This window comes from Rhineura floridana, chromosome 8 (genome assembly GCF_030035675.1).
Source record: "Rhineura floridana isolate rRhiFlo1 chromosome 8, rRhiFlo1.hap2, whole genome shotgun sequence".
Lineage (NCBI taxonomy): Eukaryota > Metazoa > Chordata > Lepidosauria > Squamata > Rhineuridae > Rhineura > Rhineura floridana.
Genome location: NC_084487.1, coordinates 129,148,221 through 129,166,890, shown reverse-complemented (window position 1 = coordinate 129,166,890; position 18,670 = coordinate 129,148,221). Strand labels below are relative to the sequence as shown.

Below are 18,670 nucleotides of genomic sequence, written 5' to 3'. Positions count from 1 at the left end.
TAGTTGGCAGCCCTGCTATTTATAAGGACCAGTTCTTACTCACCAGAGTCCCCAGTTACGTGTCTGGGCTAGATTTTTTGAGATTTCCAGTTGCAGTGGTGTCTACAGTGAAAGCAAGTAGTATTTTACAGATTGTTTTTAGAATGAAGAACATTACCTTGAATGAATCAAGGAGCTGTTGCCACTTGTAATGAAATCCTAGGGCATGAGGATTATATTAGATAGTGCAGTATCTCGTAACTTTAAATCAGAATACCAAACTGGGGAGCCAACTGAGATCTAGACATCAGGCATTGCTGGCTGTTAAGTCTTCACAGCACGTTGGATGGCAATGACTAGGACTGGGACATTTTCATTCTCAGATCCAAAATTACAGTGCTTTTCACATATACAAGATTAGAAAGGCTAGAAAAGTTAGCTTTTTTTTTTTTTGGCAGAGGTGGTAGTTCTGATAGCATTTGACTGATCTATCTTCCATGATGGTTCTAATGTGTAGTTGTTTTATTTGATAGTATTTATATTGCATGTTAATGGTTGTTATTCTTTTTTGAACCACAATGAACTATTTTGAAATAGGAATTTTTTTAATTAAACAGGAAAGCCAGCTTATCAGCTTTGAAAGATATGTTTATGTTAGAAATGCAGACAGACGAGGATAGACAAAGTCTGCTGTAGAGTAGGCCTTAACGAAACATAAGCATTTTGAAGCATAGTTAAAAGTATTTTATGTTCACCGCCCAGAGAGCTATCGCTAGTCGGGCGGTATATAAATTTAATAAATAATAATAATAATAATAATAATAATAAGTACGTTGGGATACTTGATAACCTGGTTCTCCCTATATTGGGCTGCTTTACACTTCCTCTGAGCTTGAGACTTATTATATAACATAGGGGTCTCCAACCCTTTTGAGCCTATGGGTACATTTGCAAACCAGAAAAACTGTTGTGGGCACTGCACACAAACTGCAATCAAGCACATTCCGCAACCTATTCTATTGGCTACAGTACAATGCTTCTTTCCATTTCAGGGAGGGAGTTCGATAGCAAGGGTGAGGGAGCCCATCATCCTGTGCCCCACTCTCAACTGCATAAATGTGGTTTTGCCAAACAGGAATGTTATATCTGCACCGGCCCCATACCATATGAAAATAGGTTATTTTTAAAGTTAAAGCCTGAAGCTACTGTACCTACAAAAAATATTCATTCTGTCTGTGTGGACCTGAGATTCAAAATGCTTTTCTGCTGCCTAAACTATGTTGTGCATAAATGCTTTGTTTTATGATTCAGAATGTTTTTACTGCAATTTTATAAATAACTTGATCATTATGACTCTAGAGTGTTCTTTTCATCTTTAATTTTGTATGCTTTACACTAACAGACCTGTGAAAAAAACAAAAACAAAATGTTATAAAACCAAAATGTTATTTGGGGTGGATTTTCTACCTCAAACTGCATTCTAATACATCTTGGACTACTAAAATGTCCCCAAATCAAACAAGGGTGTGATGTCAGAGTCTGCTTTTCTGGATTTTTTGTTTGAAAAACCATGGAGCATTTTTAAAAATCCAAATGCATTAATAGTGGTGGAGACAAAAAAAAAATCCCAATGACAAAAATGAATTGATTTCTTCAAATGTTTTTTATTTGAGGTTCTTAGTTTTCTGGGCCCTTGATCCTGCATTTTTGTTAGAGACAAATTGTTGTTGTTATGTGCCTTCAAGTCGATTACGACATATGGCGACCCTATGAATCAGCGACCTCCAAGAGCATCTGTCATGAACCACCCTGTTCAGATCTTGTAAGTTCAGGTCTGTGGCTTCCTTTATGGAATCAGTCCATCTCTTGTTTGGCCTTCCTCTGTTTCTACTCCCTTCTGTTTTCCCCAGCATTATTGTATTTTCTATTGAATCATGTCTTTTCATGATGTGTCCAAAGTATGATGACTCAGTTTCATCATTTTAGCTTCTAGTGACAGTTCTGGTTTAATTTGTTCTAACACCCAATTATTTGTCTTTTTCACAGTCCATGGTATGTGCAAAGCTCTCCTCCAGCACCACATTTCAAATGAGTTGATTTTTCTCTTATCCGCCTTAGAGACAAATTACCCTATTATATTGCCTAGGTTCATGTGTAAATCCAAGTAAAATTCAGTTGGTTTTTCTTTTTTTTTGTTCCATATGCTTTTTGTGTGCAGAAAATAAATTCTAAATGGTAATTAGCTGAAATTTGGAAACACATTGTTTACTACTGTGCATGTGATAATGTTCTTAGAAGGGCTATATTGTAGGTTTACTTCTGTGCAAATTCTGAAAAGAAATGGGCACCAGAGTGGGATTTTTACCATCAGAAGTTCTGGATTGTGTTTCTTTGTTCTATAGTTACAAGAGATGTGAACCCTTATCTGTTCTCACTATCATACCACCATAGTTCCAATCAGCACAAAGATGTGTGACTTAAATGATAAGGGAAAACAACTTATTATGTGAGTCTTTGTTACATAACTAGTTTTGTTTAGCAACAAATAGTACTCCTCACTTGCACACATGCTTTGTCACCATTCCAGTTTTATTATGTTCTAAAATAGTTTTTTTACTCAGAAGCTCTGTCCTCTTTATGTCTGAGATACTCACTTTTGGAAAGTGCAGGTAAATATGGATTTACAACACTGAAGTGGATCTCTTATCAACTGAAACCTGCAACTCATTATTTGGCTGCTATTTCAAATCAGTATATGATTCCTCATCTTTGCAGCTTCTGGCCATCTTAGCCTCTTCTTCCACCTTCGTAGAATAGTAGAGTTCGAAGGGGCCTATAAGGCCATCGAGTCCAACCCCCTGGTCAGTGCCTCTTTGCTTTCGGGGTGGGACTGATGTGGAAAATTCCACAGCCGTGGTGGGCGAGGGTAATTGCATGTATAAAGGAGGGTGAAGCGATAGAAGTGATGATGTAAATTTTTAAAACTCCCGCTGCTTTAACAGCTAACGGGGTTACTGCACAGCTCTTCTGGCGCACATAGAAATTCTTTCATTCGCCATGTGGGATCACGTGTCCTTGGGTATATAAGGGAGTTTCAGTCTGTTCAGGCAGACATGCTTGTGTGATCACTGTCTCCTTATGTAAGTAATTAAAAGCTAGTTTTCTGTCTGGAAGTCTTGTGTGCACTAATTTCCTGGGTTCGAACCATCTTGATGTGGAATAAAAAGGAATTTCCACGACAATCTGGTGCCGTGACCCGGATCCCAGGCACTCACCGGGTTGCGGCGCCCAGCCCAAGACTCCCAGTATGGAGCGCTCTGCTCACCATTTTGTTCATGGCACCGGCAGACCGGATTTGGCTGCAACGCCGACGGCAGTAAGTAAATTTTAAAACGTGCTGAGACTTCATCTGCCCAGCCTTTTACAGTGTCTGTATTTCTGTCTGTCTGGTCTCTTGAGGAGTTCCCCCTAATGGATCTGAGCAGCCGGTCCTGTCTTTCTCTGTCCTGTTTCTGGGGATGCCCGGTTTCTTCCTCCATTTTTCCTTCTCCCGTCTGGCCGGCTTGCCGTCTCGGAAGACACCGCTTCCATGGGAGCAGGCCAGTCGACTCCCTCAGTGGCAATGTCACTGGCTTATAAAAATTATGGGACGCGTCTGGGTCCCAAAGGGTGCACCATATACTGTAAATTAAAACACTGGTGGAATAAAAAGGAATTTCCATGACAGGACAGAGTGCTTTCTATTTTTGTTAATCATTTCACATTTTCCCACCTGATCTCTTGAAAAATTTATTTTATTTGTCTGAAGATACCTGCCTTGTAATTGCAGTCATTTCAGCACACACAGAAATACATGTTTCAGGGACTCAAGCAAATTATTATTTTTCCAGTTCTGCTTAGGAGGATACTCAAAATATCCTGATGATTGGTTGAATTCTTTGAGAACTGTCAAGTTAGAGGAGGTTGGGCTAGTAACAGCTATTTGTTCTATGAACAGTTTTGGAGTACACTAAAATGAAATGAGTGCTTTTAACCAGGTGTAGGGAACCTTTGGGCCTCCAGATGTTGTTGAACTACAACTCCCATCAGCCCCAGCAAGCATGGCCATTGTGGGAATTGTAGTTAAGCAACATCTGGAGAGCCAAATGTCCTCCATACCTGCTTTTAACTGTAGTGGCCTATCTATCCTGCCCCAGTTCTTCTGTCCAGACACACAGTGCTAAAAGTAATTGAGTGACATTACATATTCTTGGAATTTGCTGAATTACTAGCGTTTATTAGAAAAATTATTCAGAGATTGCTGAAACCAGAATTATTAAAACTGTTTCAAGTGCAGTTCAGCTTCCCTTCTGAAGTGCCCTGTAGTTACATTTGAAATCTTGATGGGATCTAGACCACAGGCTAAATGAGACACTTGCATGTTGACATTTTATGGAACCTCATAGTACTTTAAGTGTTATATCTTAAGGTCTACTAATCTAAACCTACAGGATAATGGGAAGGAAAATATAGTAAATAGAACATACTGGATTGGCCACAATATGTTCAGGGTCTCCTTTCCTTGCTATAGGAATATTTATGTTCAGGGTTCCAGGCAGCCAACTATGCCCTCCTCAAGAATACTCTACCCCACCCTGTTTTTTTGGTTTTCATTTCCAACTGACACTCAACATCCCATGGCTACTGAACATGCATTCTCTGTATCAGGCTGTTTTTTGAAGAGTTTGCCCTCTTAAATTGTTTGACTGCAATCCTCTTGGCACTTACCACCTGAGTTTGCTATTAGAGGGAATGATTCTGTGCCATTAACAGAAAGACATTTTCCCAAGAAACTGCTCAACATGATCAATCTAGATGTTTACATGTTAGTAGAAGGCAGAATCTTAGAACTGCCTGAAAGTGGAATATTATATTCAGAAAGCACCTCAGTCAATGGCAGAGACAATTTTAACTATCCTGACTTTCTCAGATATCCCATGTAAGATATATTGGACTTGAACCTATGTATTGATTTTTCTGCTTCTGTTTGTTTAATTTAAGCTGCTGTTGTATCACAACTTTTAGATTCACCTTTCAGGACCAGCTTTGTGGGACAGGAAGGCAAAGTATAAATATATTAATAAATATAAATATTAAGACTTCTCAACTAAATACTGCCAGAGACTTCACTTATCTCCCCTCCATCCCTTCGCACAATATAGATCGACTTCACCTTTTCTGAAAAGAAAAGCAATGCATCAACAATGTCAACCATAGCACTCTTCAAGTACTTAAAAGGTTGTTGTTATGACCTGCTCCTGATTCAGTCCCAGGACTCAATTCCCAAACCCAGAGCAATTGATCCTGGCAAGGCACAAACCTGTGCCTTCCCTTACTAGGGCTGAGTAAACCGACAACAGTCAGCTGCCACCACCCCTTTATCCGGTCACCCACTCTGGGCCAAAGGGAACCCCAAAGTGCCAGAAATAGACCTGCCAAGGATTCCAACAGACAAGAGCCAGACTACATTCCTTGTCTTGGAGCCTTAGGCAAAATATCCAAATATACGGTAGTCTGTGGTCAAATGGCCAAGATGCTGGATTCAGAGCCAAATCTCCTCCTGCAGTGAACACACAGTGGTAAATAAGAAGTAGCTTTATTAAATAAAATATAAGTGCACAATTAAAGCAGCAGAATGGTTCCTTAAAACCCACACCCCTGGAGGGCTAGGTAAAATACAGAGAGTTACGGTCACAAAACAAACAAAACTATCTAGTCTATACTTACAAAGAGGTAAACAGCCGAATAGCTTCATGATTCCACACCTCCCCAGAGATGTATAGCCTGGATAGCAGATGGAAGATGGAACCCCACCTAGGTAGCATCAGCAACCATAGGCTACAGTGGGAACAAAGACCTAAGGCATGGGTTCTCAACAAGGGGGGAATTCCCCCCCGGGGGGGGAATTTTAGGGTTCCAGGGGGGGAATTGGGACCACTACTCAGCAAGGTGTGATGTCCTGTAGATTATGTACAATCTGTAAAATTGTAGTTTGTTTTTAATTTAATCTGCGACATTCAATAAAGTTTATTGAATGTCACAGATTAAAATCGATTCTTGAACATGCAGCATTATTTTCATTTGTAAAATTAAATTATTATTTAAAGACCAGAAAGTTCTCCAAGAAATTCTGTTATAATATAAAGTAAGAAATTTTTCTCTCACGAGAAACACCACCGTCACTCGCGAAACTATCTTGGGAAGGGGGGAATTATATTCTGAACAATGGTGAAAGGGGGGAATGGAGCAAAAAAGGTTGAGAACCACTGACCTAAGGTCTGAATCCTATTCCAGCAACAGCCAGGAATTAATTAGTCAATCGGGGCTTTTTGATGATGAAATATTTCCGGAGTTTTCATGCCTAACAGTCACATGCTCCCCAACCTTCCAAGGCCAAGTGACCTTGAATACCAGTCTCCACTGATAAGCAGGTATTCTTGCTTGGGGCTAATTAGCTAGCTTCAGCTGTGAAAACTGCAAAGTTATGCCTCTCAGAGGCCCCATCTCAGACAAGATGTCTTCCCCCAGAATTCCTAGCCTCAAAGCCATTTTAAAAATCAGGCTTTCTTGACAGTTGTCACACAGAGGGCACTCTTCTCAGTCATCCCAGAGTGCAGGACACGGAAATGGGCTCAAGTTACAGGAAGTCAGATTTCAACTGAACATCAGGAAAAAAGTCCTAAATGTTAGAGCTGTACGACAATGGAACCTATTACTTAGGGACGAGATGGTCTTTCCAACACTGGGCAGCTGGATTCTGTGATTCATTCATGTTTGGTTACATCCCCCAATTAACAGACTTCTTGTAAGTCATTTTGAAGGCCTACTTCCTTGGGGGTGTGGTGTGGAGGAAGAGACCTTAGCAGGTCCAGATTAGCAGGTTTGGATCTTAAGCTCACCATTAAGAATCTTTGAAGAATTAGAAAATTGATGTACAAAATGATCATCACCTCCATGACAGCATCCATAAGTGGATGATCTTCTAACTAGGAAGTAGGTAACATTGTGTATTGTTTAGAGCAGTGGTTCCCAACCTGGGGATTGCAATGTCATCCCAGGGGGTTGCAAAGAACCAAGAGAAGAATGATTTATTAATTAAAAAAAATTAATTCGTGGCTGTTCTGTGCATTACCAACTTGCAAGCCTGCACTGAATGTGCCCGCAGGTGCTTCTACCTCCTCTTCCTTCCTTCCAGCTGGCACAGTCTGTTCCTACCACACAAAGAGCTGAGCGGCACAGCACTTGAGCCAAGGAGCCAGCTGGACTTGTTTAAGCTCCAGCACCTCTCACCCTCCTCTTTTGGCAGCAACAGGAAGATTGATCAAGCCGATTGGTTCTGGCTGTAGAGACAGAGGGACCCTAGGAGGGGGGCACCTGCCAACAAAGTAAGAGGTGCAGTCCTAGAACATCTCCCCAAAAATTCACACTTGGGCACTCGTTAAAAATTCGTTGTATAGTTAACTTACAGTACAATGTAGGCATGCCTGCTCAGAAGTGAGTCTCTTCATATTTAATGGGACTTACTCCCAAGTAAATCAATCAGACCAGACTTAAGATTCTGTTGAAACTTTAGGGGAGAACATGGGGATTTATAGTGCAAAGATGCATCATTCTGGTTAAAGAAAGTAAAATTTTATGTCTATAATACAAGGACTTAGGCTGCAATCCTAACCAGGTTTACTCAGAAGTAAGTCCTATAGAACTGAATGAAGCAATAGCCATATGAGGTAGGTTAGGCTGAGGGTTAGTGGCTGACCCAAGGTAGTAAGTGAGGGGGGGGGGGAAAGATGGGTAAAGTATGCTTTAAAAATGTGAAATTGCACATGCTCAGTGTATTTTTGTTGCTGTTTATCAAGGCTTTGAGTGTGTGTTCATACAGTTGTATATGTTCATTTTAAATATTTTTAAATAGGTTGAGTTGCCCAGATTTTATTGTTTTTACTCTTGAGTTCTTTCAGTGGTTTACAGTTGGCATTGGGGAAGAGCAGGGCTCTTGTGACTTTAACAGCTGTGTAGTGGGCAGACATTAAACAAATTAAATTAAGCATTTTCTAGTATAGAAATACGATTACTAGGAAAGCGTCACCTGTTGACATTCTGTCTGTTAGACATATTATTATCGTTATGTGGAGCTTCCTGAACTGAGTGCTGAAGAGGAGGCATAGTTGTATATAGGTGGAACACTTAACACCAGAGTCTAAATGCCCTGGCATCATATAGGCTCTGTTCACCACTCTGGGCGGTTTGCTTTTACATTCTTCCTTTCATTTCCTTCAAAATTTGTTAAAAGTTATTTATATTGCTGTCACCTAGCCTGGGCCTTCTGGTGAAGGGCAGGTAATAAATATAATCCTCATCATATTTGTTTTTGTGATGAATAAAAAGTGACATTATTTAACCCTTCATTATGTATGTTTTCAGAGATGAAAATTACAACAATTAGCATGTGGGGGTCATGAAATTTTTTGAGGTAACATAGGGGGTCCTGTATTCATAAAGGCACCACTGGTTTAGAGCCTTTGCATAGAGATGAGCTTGGATGTAGGAAACCGGTTTCAAATCTTGCTCGAGTATGAATGATGTTACTCTTTGAAAATAAAGGCATCTTGCTCATGTATGTAGCTCACTTGGGAAAGTGACAAATTGCCCTCTGACATCCTCAGTCAGCAATCTAGTGGTCAGGAATTATGGGAGCTGTAATCCAGCAGCGTCTAGATGGCGACAGGTTCCCCATTCCTGTTTTGAAATGAACAAGAACTGATGGGGTCAGCAACATTGGCTCCGCCCCTCAACTCATTCCCATTTATTTATTGTGTTAAAACATTTTTCAGGCAATTATTATACCCCCAAATGGATCATCCACCTTGTGTGTCTCTGTATATCCAAAGAGAGAGAGAGAGAGGCCCAGCCATTAATGCAGAGATTTATATCCAGGTCAGGCTGGTTTTCCCTTCCTTGTGTTCTGACAGCTAATGGCTCCTTCTTCCTTGGCTGATAGGTGGAGTCTCTCTCTCTTGCTTTTGCAGAGTCTCAAGGCACTTGGAACTGAGTGTTCTTTCTGGCAGGCAGGGAAAGCAGTTACTCCTTGTCAGGCTGATGGATGGGACCAGGTTGGTCTTCCCTTGCCGTGATGTTATTTCTGGGCGGTAGGGTCAATCTCCTGGTGGCCCTTGGTCACTGGCAGGGACAAGAGCATCCTTCCCTTCAGCTCTGTAGTTATAGGGCACTTATGCTGTTGTAAGGCTAAAATGGAATCAATCCCACATATTGAGCATTTTCAGTGAAGATCATGATACAAATGTAAGAACTAATAAAACAGTTATTTCAGTATCTTTGTGCTAAGGTTTTTTTCTTTTTCTAAAATCTCTACAGGTGCCATGGCGTTGCTGCTATTAGCCCGGAGGACTGATTTGAGGCGGATATCACTGGACACTCCAGATTTCACTGATATTGTTTTACAACTGGAAGATATTAGGCATGCCATTGCTATTGACTTTGATCCTGTAGAAGGGTACATCTACTGGACAGATGATGAGGTGAGGGCCATCCGGCGCTCTTTCATTGATGGGTCGGCTAGCGAGTTTATTGTCCAAGCACAAATTGCACATCCTGATGGCATCGCTGTGGATTGGATTGCCCGTAATCTTTATTGGACTGATACTGGTACGGATCGTATTGAAGTAACAAGGCTTAATGGAACTATGAGGAAGATCTTGATCTCAGAAGACTTAGAAGAACCTAGAGCTATAGTTTTGGATCCCATGATTGGGTAAGACACACCATTTTATTATAGGAAATTATAACTGAATTATTCTGGAACCAAATATGATATCCATTTAATGGGTTTCAAACTTGCCCTGATTCAGAAACAGGTATCTCAGTTCTAGAGTACTTGGATTAAGCATAGGAAGCTGGAGGCCTCAAGGCCAAATCCATTGTGAAAGGCTTTCCTTTTGGAGTCGGGCATTACAAATAGCAACCCTGCTCTCTCCATACACACAATACACTGTTACACATATCAGTCAGTTAGCTGAGACACAAGCAGAGGGCCTTCCTATTGTCTGAACAGCAACAGAAGCTTTGGCCCTTATTATGCACCTCAGCTACCTTCTTGAAAAAACTGGGGAATGGTGATGAGTATCTGAGGTGCCTAAACTAAACAAGTGACCAGCTTAGACATCTGGGTAAACAAGCAGGCACCCTTCAGAGAGAGACAGCTTGGATTTTCCATTCAAACCCCACTTACATTTCCTGGGAGGCTTGCTAAATTGTTCTAGCAGTCAATCAGGCTTCAACTGTTTGGCTCAGTCAGTAGAAAAGAAGACCCAGAAAGGTCCAGCCAGGGACTTGATCTGAAACATCTGGTTATATAATCACAAAGTCATTTGTACACTGTTTCTGTAGGGTTTTTTTTTTTTTTGGTATACGGGATGCATGTATTCTGTTGTTCTTGCTAAATCTGTTCAGCAGTTTAACCTATTTTAGCACTGATACATTGTTTTTCTTATTTTTAAAAAACATTATTTTGATCAGTTTTTAAATTGCCTTGAACCTTTTAAATGGTTGATATCATTTGCCATATCTTTGGCCAATATTGCACAATTGCTTAATTACTTTTCAGTTAATGTTGAATAGCTGCTCACTTCATCTCCCATATGCCTGATCTACAGTTTCTTTTTTCCTTTCTTCTTTAAAAATGTTGTAAGCATATGTAGATTTAAGTCTCAACCTATAAGCATTAAATATTGTTCTATTTTAAACACTCTTTGCATTTATGAGGGTTTTTACCTGATCTCTCTTGTGTGTTTAAGGAGTGAGAGATTTGCATCTAGATCGTGATATATACCTTTCAGCATGTTGCTAGTGATGACTAAAGATGCTCACTGACAGTGTTTGTAGGGTATACATTCATGAGAATTTCAGAGTAGATTGCCATGCAGTTTCAGTTAACTAAATGTATTTCGGTACGTCACTTTAGTTAAAGAAAGCAAGGACCACAACCCAAATCCATTTCAACTTAAGACAACTCACCCAAAGCACACAATACTACCTACTAATGGCTACTTCTTTTGAGATGATAGCATTTTAGTGCAACCTTTATGTTTTCTTTACAGCTACATGTACTGGACTGATTGGGGAGAGAATGCAAAGATTGAGAGAGCTGCATTAGATGGATCAGACAGAGTTGTGTTGGTGAATACTTCACTTGGTTGGCCAAATGGACTGGCACTGGATTATGTTGAAAACAAAATATACTGGGGAGATGCCAAAACGGACAAAATTGAGGTCTGTTATATATTTTATATCTAAAATTCTAGGGTGGTATTCAGTGCTAGTCTTACTCAGAGCAGACCCATTGAAGTTTATGGACATGACTAACTTAGATTAATTAATTACATTGTGTCTGTTCTGATAGGACTTAGTTGAATAAAAACCCCAGATTTGCTACTACTTTCCTGAAATGGCTTATGTATTGATAACTCATTTAAGCAGCAGCAACCAGAAATAGCTAGCTTAGAATCATAATGAGCTATTAGTGAATTCTAATATCATTATTCTCTGTTGCCTTTCTCTGAGTCCTTTAATGGTTATCTAAATTATCTTTTATTGTTTTTTGAATAAAAGGTCAGTGCTGGTTAATCACAACAAATACATAAAAACACAGAGTGTATTGACAAGGAAAATGCTATGTAGTATTGTCATTTATAGAAACACATAGCTTTTACCTAATGTGGCAACTGTGCATTCTATAATTGAACTTTACTGTTTCATATACCTTAGTCTTCTGCTCACAACTCTTAAAGCTAGAAATTAAAATGTCTGAAATCCCAGATTGACTTGTAATTCTGAAAGTACCTTTTAAGTAGAGAAGAATCTCCAAGATAAACTCAGAAATTTCCTGAGTTCTTCTGAAGGTTCAGAAAAACTACTCCTATCTTGGGAGCTTTCTATAGAAGCAGATGGCTCCATTAGTTCCCAGAGGAGAAGAATTTGGCAGCCTTATAATCTCCTTTCATTTTGAGGCATGCTTTTAAGATCCCCTGAAGTTCATTTCCAAGCCTGGCTCAGGAGAGCTTCACTAACACCCCTATTGTTTTAGTTATTGAAGGTTTGTTTCCTACAAATGCTACTTTTGCATATGGAACAGTCAGCTTGCTCTTGCGGTGGTTTTGGCTGACTTATCCACATACTTATTGGCATATCTGCTGCTCTATTCATAGTTGCTTGCTTCCCAGTGAGGAAGCATGTAAGATCTTCTACTCCTGTGGGTACCTTTTGATAATGGCCTGGTGCACACATCACTTTAAACCATAGTTAAACTATGTATGCTGCTGAAATAACAGGTGCTTTATTCATCCCCCTTCCTGCTGCTGCTGGGAAACAAGCCATGGTCTGGCTTGGTGTTGCATCAGAACCAGGGGTTATAGTTTGTTGCTCTCCAAACTATGAGAGGTAACCAAGGTTTATTCTTGGTTTATCACTCATGATTTGTTTGAGGAAGATAAGCTACAAGTCCAGGTTCATATGCAAAGCTAAGCCAAACTATTATGGCTTACCTTGTAGCATCAACAGGAGCAGGAGCAGAGCAAAATTCCTGCAATTTTAGCAGCATGCAAAAGCCATACTGCACGTTCACATTTAAATCATAGTTTAGTTTAACTATTGTTTTAAAGTGACATGAGAATGAAACCGTTGTGTTTAACAACCACGTGCTCAGTTCCTTGAAAGTTGTGTGGCCTTTACATGGTCCCTTGCCAATGTGGGAGCAGCAGAACTGACCTGATCTGCACTTACAGGACTAATATGCAGATGGTAATACAATTATCCTTTGCTTTTTTCAATTCAAATTCTGTGATACAGCTCTTGGTTGGGGGGAAAAAGCTTTTAAAAATGCCTATTTCAGTATAAATTGCATTAAAATGTGAATAGCTAGTAGTTTTAAAAACAACAATAAGGCTGATTGATGTGGAAACTGAACACTTTTATGAATGAACGCATTCATAATGAGGTTCAAGGTTCTAGTTTTGGTGTACAAAGCCCTGTACAGCTTGGGACCAGGATACCTGAAAGACCGTCTTACCCCTTATATACCCAGTCGATCACTGCACTGTGCAGGTGAGGGCCTCCTGCAGATACCATCTTATCAGGAGGTTCGTTCTGCACAAAAGAGGAAATGGACCTTTAGTGTGGCAGCACCTACCCTGTGGAATTCCCTCCCTTTGAATATTAGGCAGGCGCCATCTCTGCTATCTTTTTGGTGCCTTTTGAAGACTTTCCTCTTTCAACAAGCCTTTTAGGTTGAGACCTATCCCAGTCTGTATCTGTGTTAGAATTACTTAATACGTTTTTTAATAATGTTTTAACCCTTTTTTAAAGTTTTTTTTTTAAATGTTTTTAACACTGTTTTGTTTTAATGTATTTTAAGATCTGTTTTTATGATGTTTTAAAGTGTTTTTAGCGCTTTGTTTGCCGCTCTGGGCTCTTGCTGGGAGGAAGGGTGGGATACAAATTAATAAATAAAATATGAAACTGGCATAGTCCAGAATAGACTGATATAGCCCAGGCATAAGTGATTGCTAGGTGCAGTGTAGAATTATTAGAAAACAGAACACAGCTATTACCTTGCAAAAGGAATATCCCCTTTAATCACCTTTTCACCAAAGCAGCCTAGTTGATGCCTTTTACCACACTAAGACTACATATTTCCTCTTAGCTTATGTGGATTTAAATCAGGTGTGGGGAACCTTTTGCCCTGCAGATGTTGCTGAACTACAGCTTCCATCATCCCTGGCCTTTGGTAATGCTTGCTAGAGCTGATAGGAGTTGTAGTTCAGCAACATCTGAAGGGCCAAAGGTTCCCCACAACTGATTTAAAGGGTCCTGGCATCACAGTCACATTTAAAGAAATAAGCAGAAACTATACTTAGTAACCCCTCTTTCCTTTAGTTTTCCTTGTATGTGCAAAAATGGTTGTAGAATTAAAAGAGAATGAAAATGTCTCAATTTTTTTCGTTCAAATTACAAAGGCCAAAAAATCTCAGAAGCTTGTCTTCTCCAGTATACCTCTAGTTGAGATATACATCATAATGATGACATAATGTGATATATAATTCTCAACATGTATATTTACACAACGCACCTGATGACAGTTAAGCTTTAATAATTTTGTGTGTAATATATAAATAAACCTTGGAGCATTGTGGACTAGAATGATAGGAAATTATTTTAAAGTACAAAATAACAAATAGTCACTTTTTTCTTCCTGCATGCAGTATTACTCAAGTAAAAAGCTTGCTGCATCACCGGAGCAAAGGGAATGTCTCTTGCAAAGCCAGATTTTGTCTTTATTTTTTTTACTGCTGCATGTGTGCTTTTTTATTATTTTCCTTTCAGCTTACTGAGTCATGCTGCACTGTTGCATAGCACTCGGATAATAAAGCAACAGCGGGGGCTAATGGAGAGTGGTGGTGGGGTTCAGCAGGGAGCTTTTGTTCCCATTTTATCTGGCAGCCTGCAGCAGGCAGAGGAAGGCTGTGGCTCAACAGCTTCCTCATTTATCTCGATCAGGTTTCAGTGCTGATAAACGTCTGTAGAATTGGATAGCTGCTATTGTGCTTACCAGTGGGAAAGATTTCTCACTCGCTACAGGTTTAAAGCGTGTCCCCCCCCCAAGGTTAAAAATGTATGATCTGCTTTGTTGAATTGATTTTATATATCTATTCATTCCCTGCTGTAAATTGTATGGGTCGAGGTGAGATTTTTGTTTCCTTTGGGTGTGCTGGTCATATACATAACCAGTCTTAAGACATGGGCCAAGTTCAAAGCATCTGTGTAGCAATTATGTGTCTGCTGTGCATCTCTGCATATTAAGATCAGGCTATATCTTTGCAACTGGCTTCCCAGTTTTTAGCATATCTTTTTGCTTTAGTTTTTCTGTTTATCCATTCTTCTGTTCTCTATTCTTCTCTCATCCCATCAAGACAAAAACCACACACTAACACCTACTAGTGGTGCATCCCCCCTACCAAATCGCTCATTGTCTTTTGATTTTCAGTTTTAGCATGGGATTTGTCCCTCAGATGTCTGAATCTTGCTCTTCCTCAGCCTGATATTTAATCACAAAATGTCTGTTCCCCCTCAACATACGCATTGTCTCTCAGAAGCCACCTTACTGCACAGCATCTTTTTTTTTTTAAAGCCCTGACAGAGAGCCACAGAAATATGTGTTTGCTTCAATGGCTGAACCCCACACGGAGTTGTAGTCATCCTTGTCCCCTTACACATTGTCAGGAATGTTAACTTTTCAAGTGTTATAGTGCCAATGTTCAGGAGTCCTAGGCTGCCGGTTTTCCACATATAGCTTATTAATCTACTTCGAGTGTACACTTATAATTTTTCTGGGTTCAGTTGAGGTTTCATGCAACAGTAACTTGTAGTAAAGAAGAATCTTTGCATTCATTTTCTGTTTTTTAATAAACATACTGCTTATAATAGCACATACATACAACACATATATAGTCTAAGGTAAGCAACAGTTATACAGTAGGGCTCCACTCGTACAGCGGGTTACGTTCCAGGCCCCCGCCGAAAAGTGAAACCCGCCGTAAAGTGGGACATAGCGCACAATCAGCTGTACTTTACAGCTGATTGCGCACTACAGCTGATCGCTATCACCTGGAGTGCAGCGGCTAGAGCTCCCCGTGCTCCAGCTGATTACACACTCCAGCTGATCAGCTATAACACACGATCAGCTGTAATGTGGGGAGCTCCAACCACCACGCTCCAGCTGACAGTGCTTGGCCCCGGAAGCTCTCCGCTCTACAGCGTATCGCCCCGCTGGCGCCATATTAGCAGAACGCTGAAAAGCGGAGCACCAAAAAGCAGGACCTTACTGTACTTAAATATTTTTGTTACGAAGTCTAGATCTTCGGATTTGTTGTTATGTGTCTTCAAGTCGATTATGACTTATGGCGACCCTATGAATCAGTGATCTCCAATAGCATCTGTCATGAACTACCCTGTTCAGATCTTATAAGTTCAGGTCTGTGGCTTCCTTTATGGAATCAATCCATCTTTTGTTTGTGTTGGAAGTGGGGCAAGAGCAACTCCTGTTTTGTTCTTTTGTTTATGTTCCAGAAGGGAGATAGAGCTAGGGTCCTCCAGATGTCTAGGCTTGACTACCTTTGCCTGCGATGCTCTGACTGACTTGTCGTTAGACTGATATGTCTTAGGGAGCTTATATGCCCCTCCTCCTTCCGCCCTTCCTCTCTTCTCCAACTGTCCAAGAGAGAGGAAACTCTCTCTCCCTCTCTCCCTCCCTCCCTCCCTCCCTCCAACGTAGTTAGTTAGAACTAGGTGTGCCTTTCAATCTACTATGTATTTTTTTATAAATAAAATATTACGTTAAAAAAAAAGCTTTTCTTATTTTACTAAGTCTTAAGTCTCAGTGATCTCAATGCAGCGTAAAAGCCTGCTTTCTCAGGTAAACGCACACACGCATTTGAGTGGTTGATGTTCTCTGCTAATATCTATACAAATTTACACAACAGTTTGGCCTTCCTCTTTTTTTACTCCCTGCTGTTTTTCCAAGCATTATTGTCTTTTCTAGTGAATCATGTATTCTCATGATGTGTCCAAAGGATGATAACCTGTTTCATCATTTCAGCTTCTAGTGATAGTTCTGGTTTAATTTGCTCTAACACCCAATTATTTGTCTTTTTTGCAGTCCATGGTATGCACAAAGCTCTCCTCCAACACCACATTGCAAACGAGTTGATTTTTCTCTTATTCACTTTTTTCACTGTCCAACTTTCACATCCGTACACAGAGATTGAGAATACTATGGTCTGAATAATCCTGACTTTAGTGTTCAGTCATATATCTTTGCATTTGAGGACCTTTTCTAGTTCTCTCATAGCTGCCTTCCACAGTCCTAGCCTTCTTTTGATTTCTTGACTATTGTCTCCATTTTGGTTAATGACTGTGCCGAGGTATTGATAATTCTTGACAAGTTCAATGTCCTTGTTGTCAACTTTAAAGTTACATAAATTTTCTGTTGTCATTACTTTAGTTTTCTTGATGTTCAACTGTAGTCCTGCTTCTGTGCTTTCCTCTTTAACTTTCATCAGCATTCATTTCAAATCATTACTGGTTTCTGCTAGCAGTATGGTATCATCTGCATATCTTGAATTATTGATATTTCTCCTTCCAGTTTTCACACCTCCTTCATCTTGGTCCAATCCTGCTTTCCAAATGATATGTTCTGCATATAGATTAAACAAATAGGGTGATAAAATACACCCCTGCCTTGTACCCTTTCCAATTGGAAACCAATCGGTTTCTCCATATTCTGTCCTTACAGTAGCCTCTTGTCCATAGAATAGGTTGCGCATCAGGACAATCAGATGCTGTGGCACCCCCATTTCTTTTAAAGCATTCCATAGTTTTTCATGATCTACACAGTCAAAGGCTTTGCTGTAATCTATAAAGCACAGGGTGGTTTCCTTCTGAAATTCCTTGGTCTGTTCCATTATCCAAAGTATGTTTGCGATATGACCTCTGGTGCTTCTTCCCTTTCTAAATCCAGCTTGGACGTCTGACATTTCTTGCTCCATATATGGTAAAAGCCTTCGTTGTAGAATCTTGAGCATTACTTTTCTTGCAAGGCATATTAAGGCAATAGTTCGATAAATACTGCATCCCCTGGGATCCCCTTTCTTTGGAATTGGGATGTGTATTCAACGCTTATAGTGTGTGAGCCATTGTTTAGTTTTCCATATTTGTTGATGAATTGTGGTCAAAATTTGGATAGATTCAGTCTCAGTAGCTTGTAGCAACTCTGTTGATATTGCCATCTGTCCGTGGTGATCTTCAGATTACAAAATAGGAAAGCATTTTTCTAAGTTTCCAGGTCTTATCAATTGTAAGTTGATGTCATCAAAGGTAGGAGTAAGTGAGCATCGGATGATAGGAAGCTGATATGTTCAAACTTCAGAGCACATTTACACAATTTCTGAGAATCTTGCCATGTGAAGATAAATCATTGGGTTATATCCAACACTGGGCACACAGAGTGTGAACTTCCAGTTTCTCTCCCTTCCCTGTGCTCCTTCATAATCTGCAGATTTTGAGGGTGCACCGGGGGGGGTGCTGTAGGGGAAAGGAAGGGAAAGTTCTGTTGCTGAAGTGGAAGTTTGCTATCCTAGTGAAACAGAAGCATTGGATACAACCCACCATCCCATACGTTCGGTTCAACAATTATCTTATTGTTGCTAAACATTCCCCCAGCTTTAACATATACAAAAGAGGTTTACTCATATTCACTAAATTATTTTCCCTAAAATTTCCTTCTCAACATATGCATTTTCTCTAAGATAAGGCAAGTTCTAAATTTACTTTTGACAAGTCTTAACATTAACATTAATATATCAGCTTTTATGAATGTTCTTTTCTTGACATCTGTATATTCAACTTACCATATTTATACATTCCTTAACAAAAAATCTATTGACCATTAATTAATAAATACAATTGCAAGTACCTTTATGACATTGAATGATAATTCAACTTCACATAAGCCTTTAACCTCAAACATTGGAGTTTATGATCCAACATTCTTCTATATGTTTATAAAAACATAGAATTGTTTTGT

General features: G+C 39.8%; 1 protein-coding gene across 4 annotated transcripts in view; it reads left to right on the top strand.

The window, feature by feature from the left end:
• LRP6 (LDL receptor related protein 6) overlaps positions 1-18,670 on the top strand; it is a 173,508-nt gene that overhangs the window by 95,620 nt on the left and 59,218 nt on the right. For all 4 annotated transcript variants that reach the window (XM_061582494.1, XM_061582497.1, XM_061582496.1 and 1 more), the window contains 2 exons: positions 9,391-9,787; positions 11,133-11,304. In XM_061582494.1, the coding sequence (XP_061438478.1) occupies positions 9,391-9,787; positions 11,133-11,304 (569 nt within the window). The remainder of the gene's footprint in view (positions 1-9,390; positions 9,788-11,132; positions 11,305-18,670) is intronic.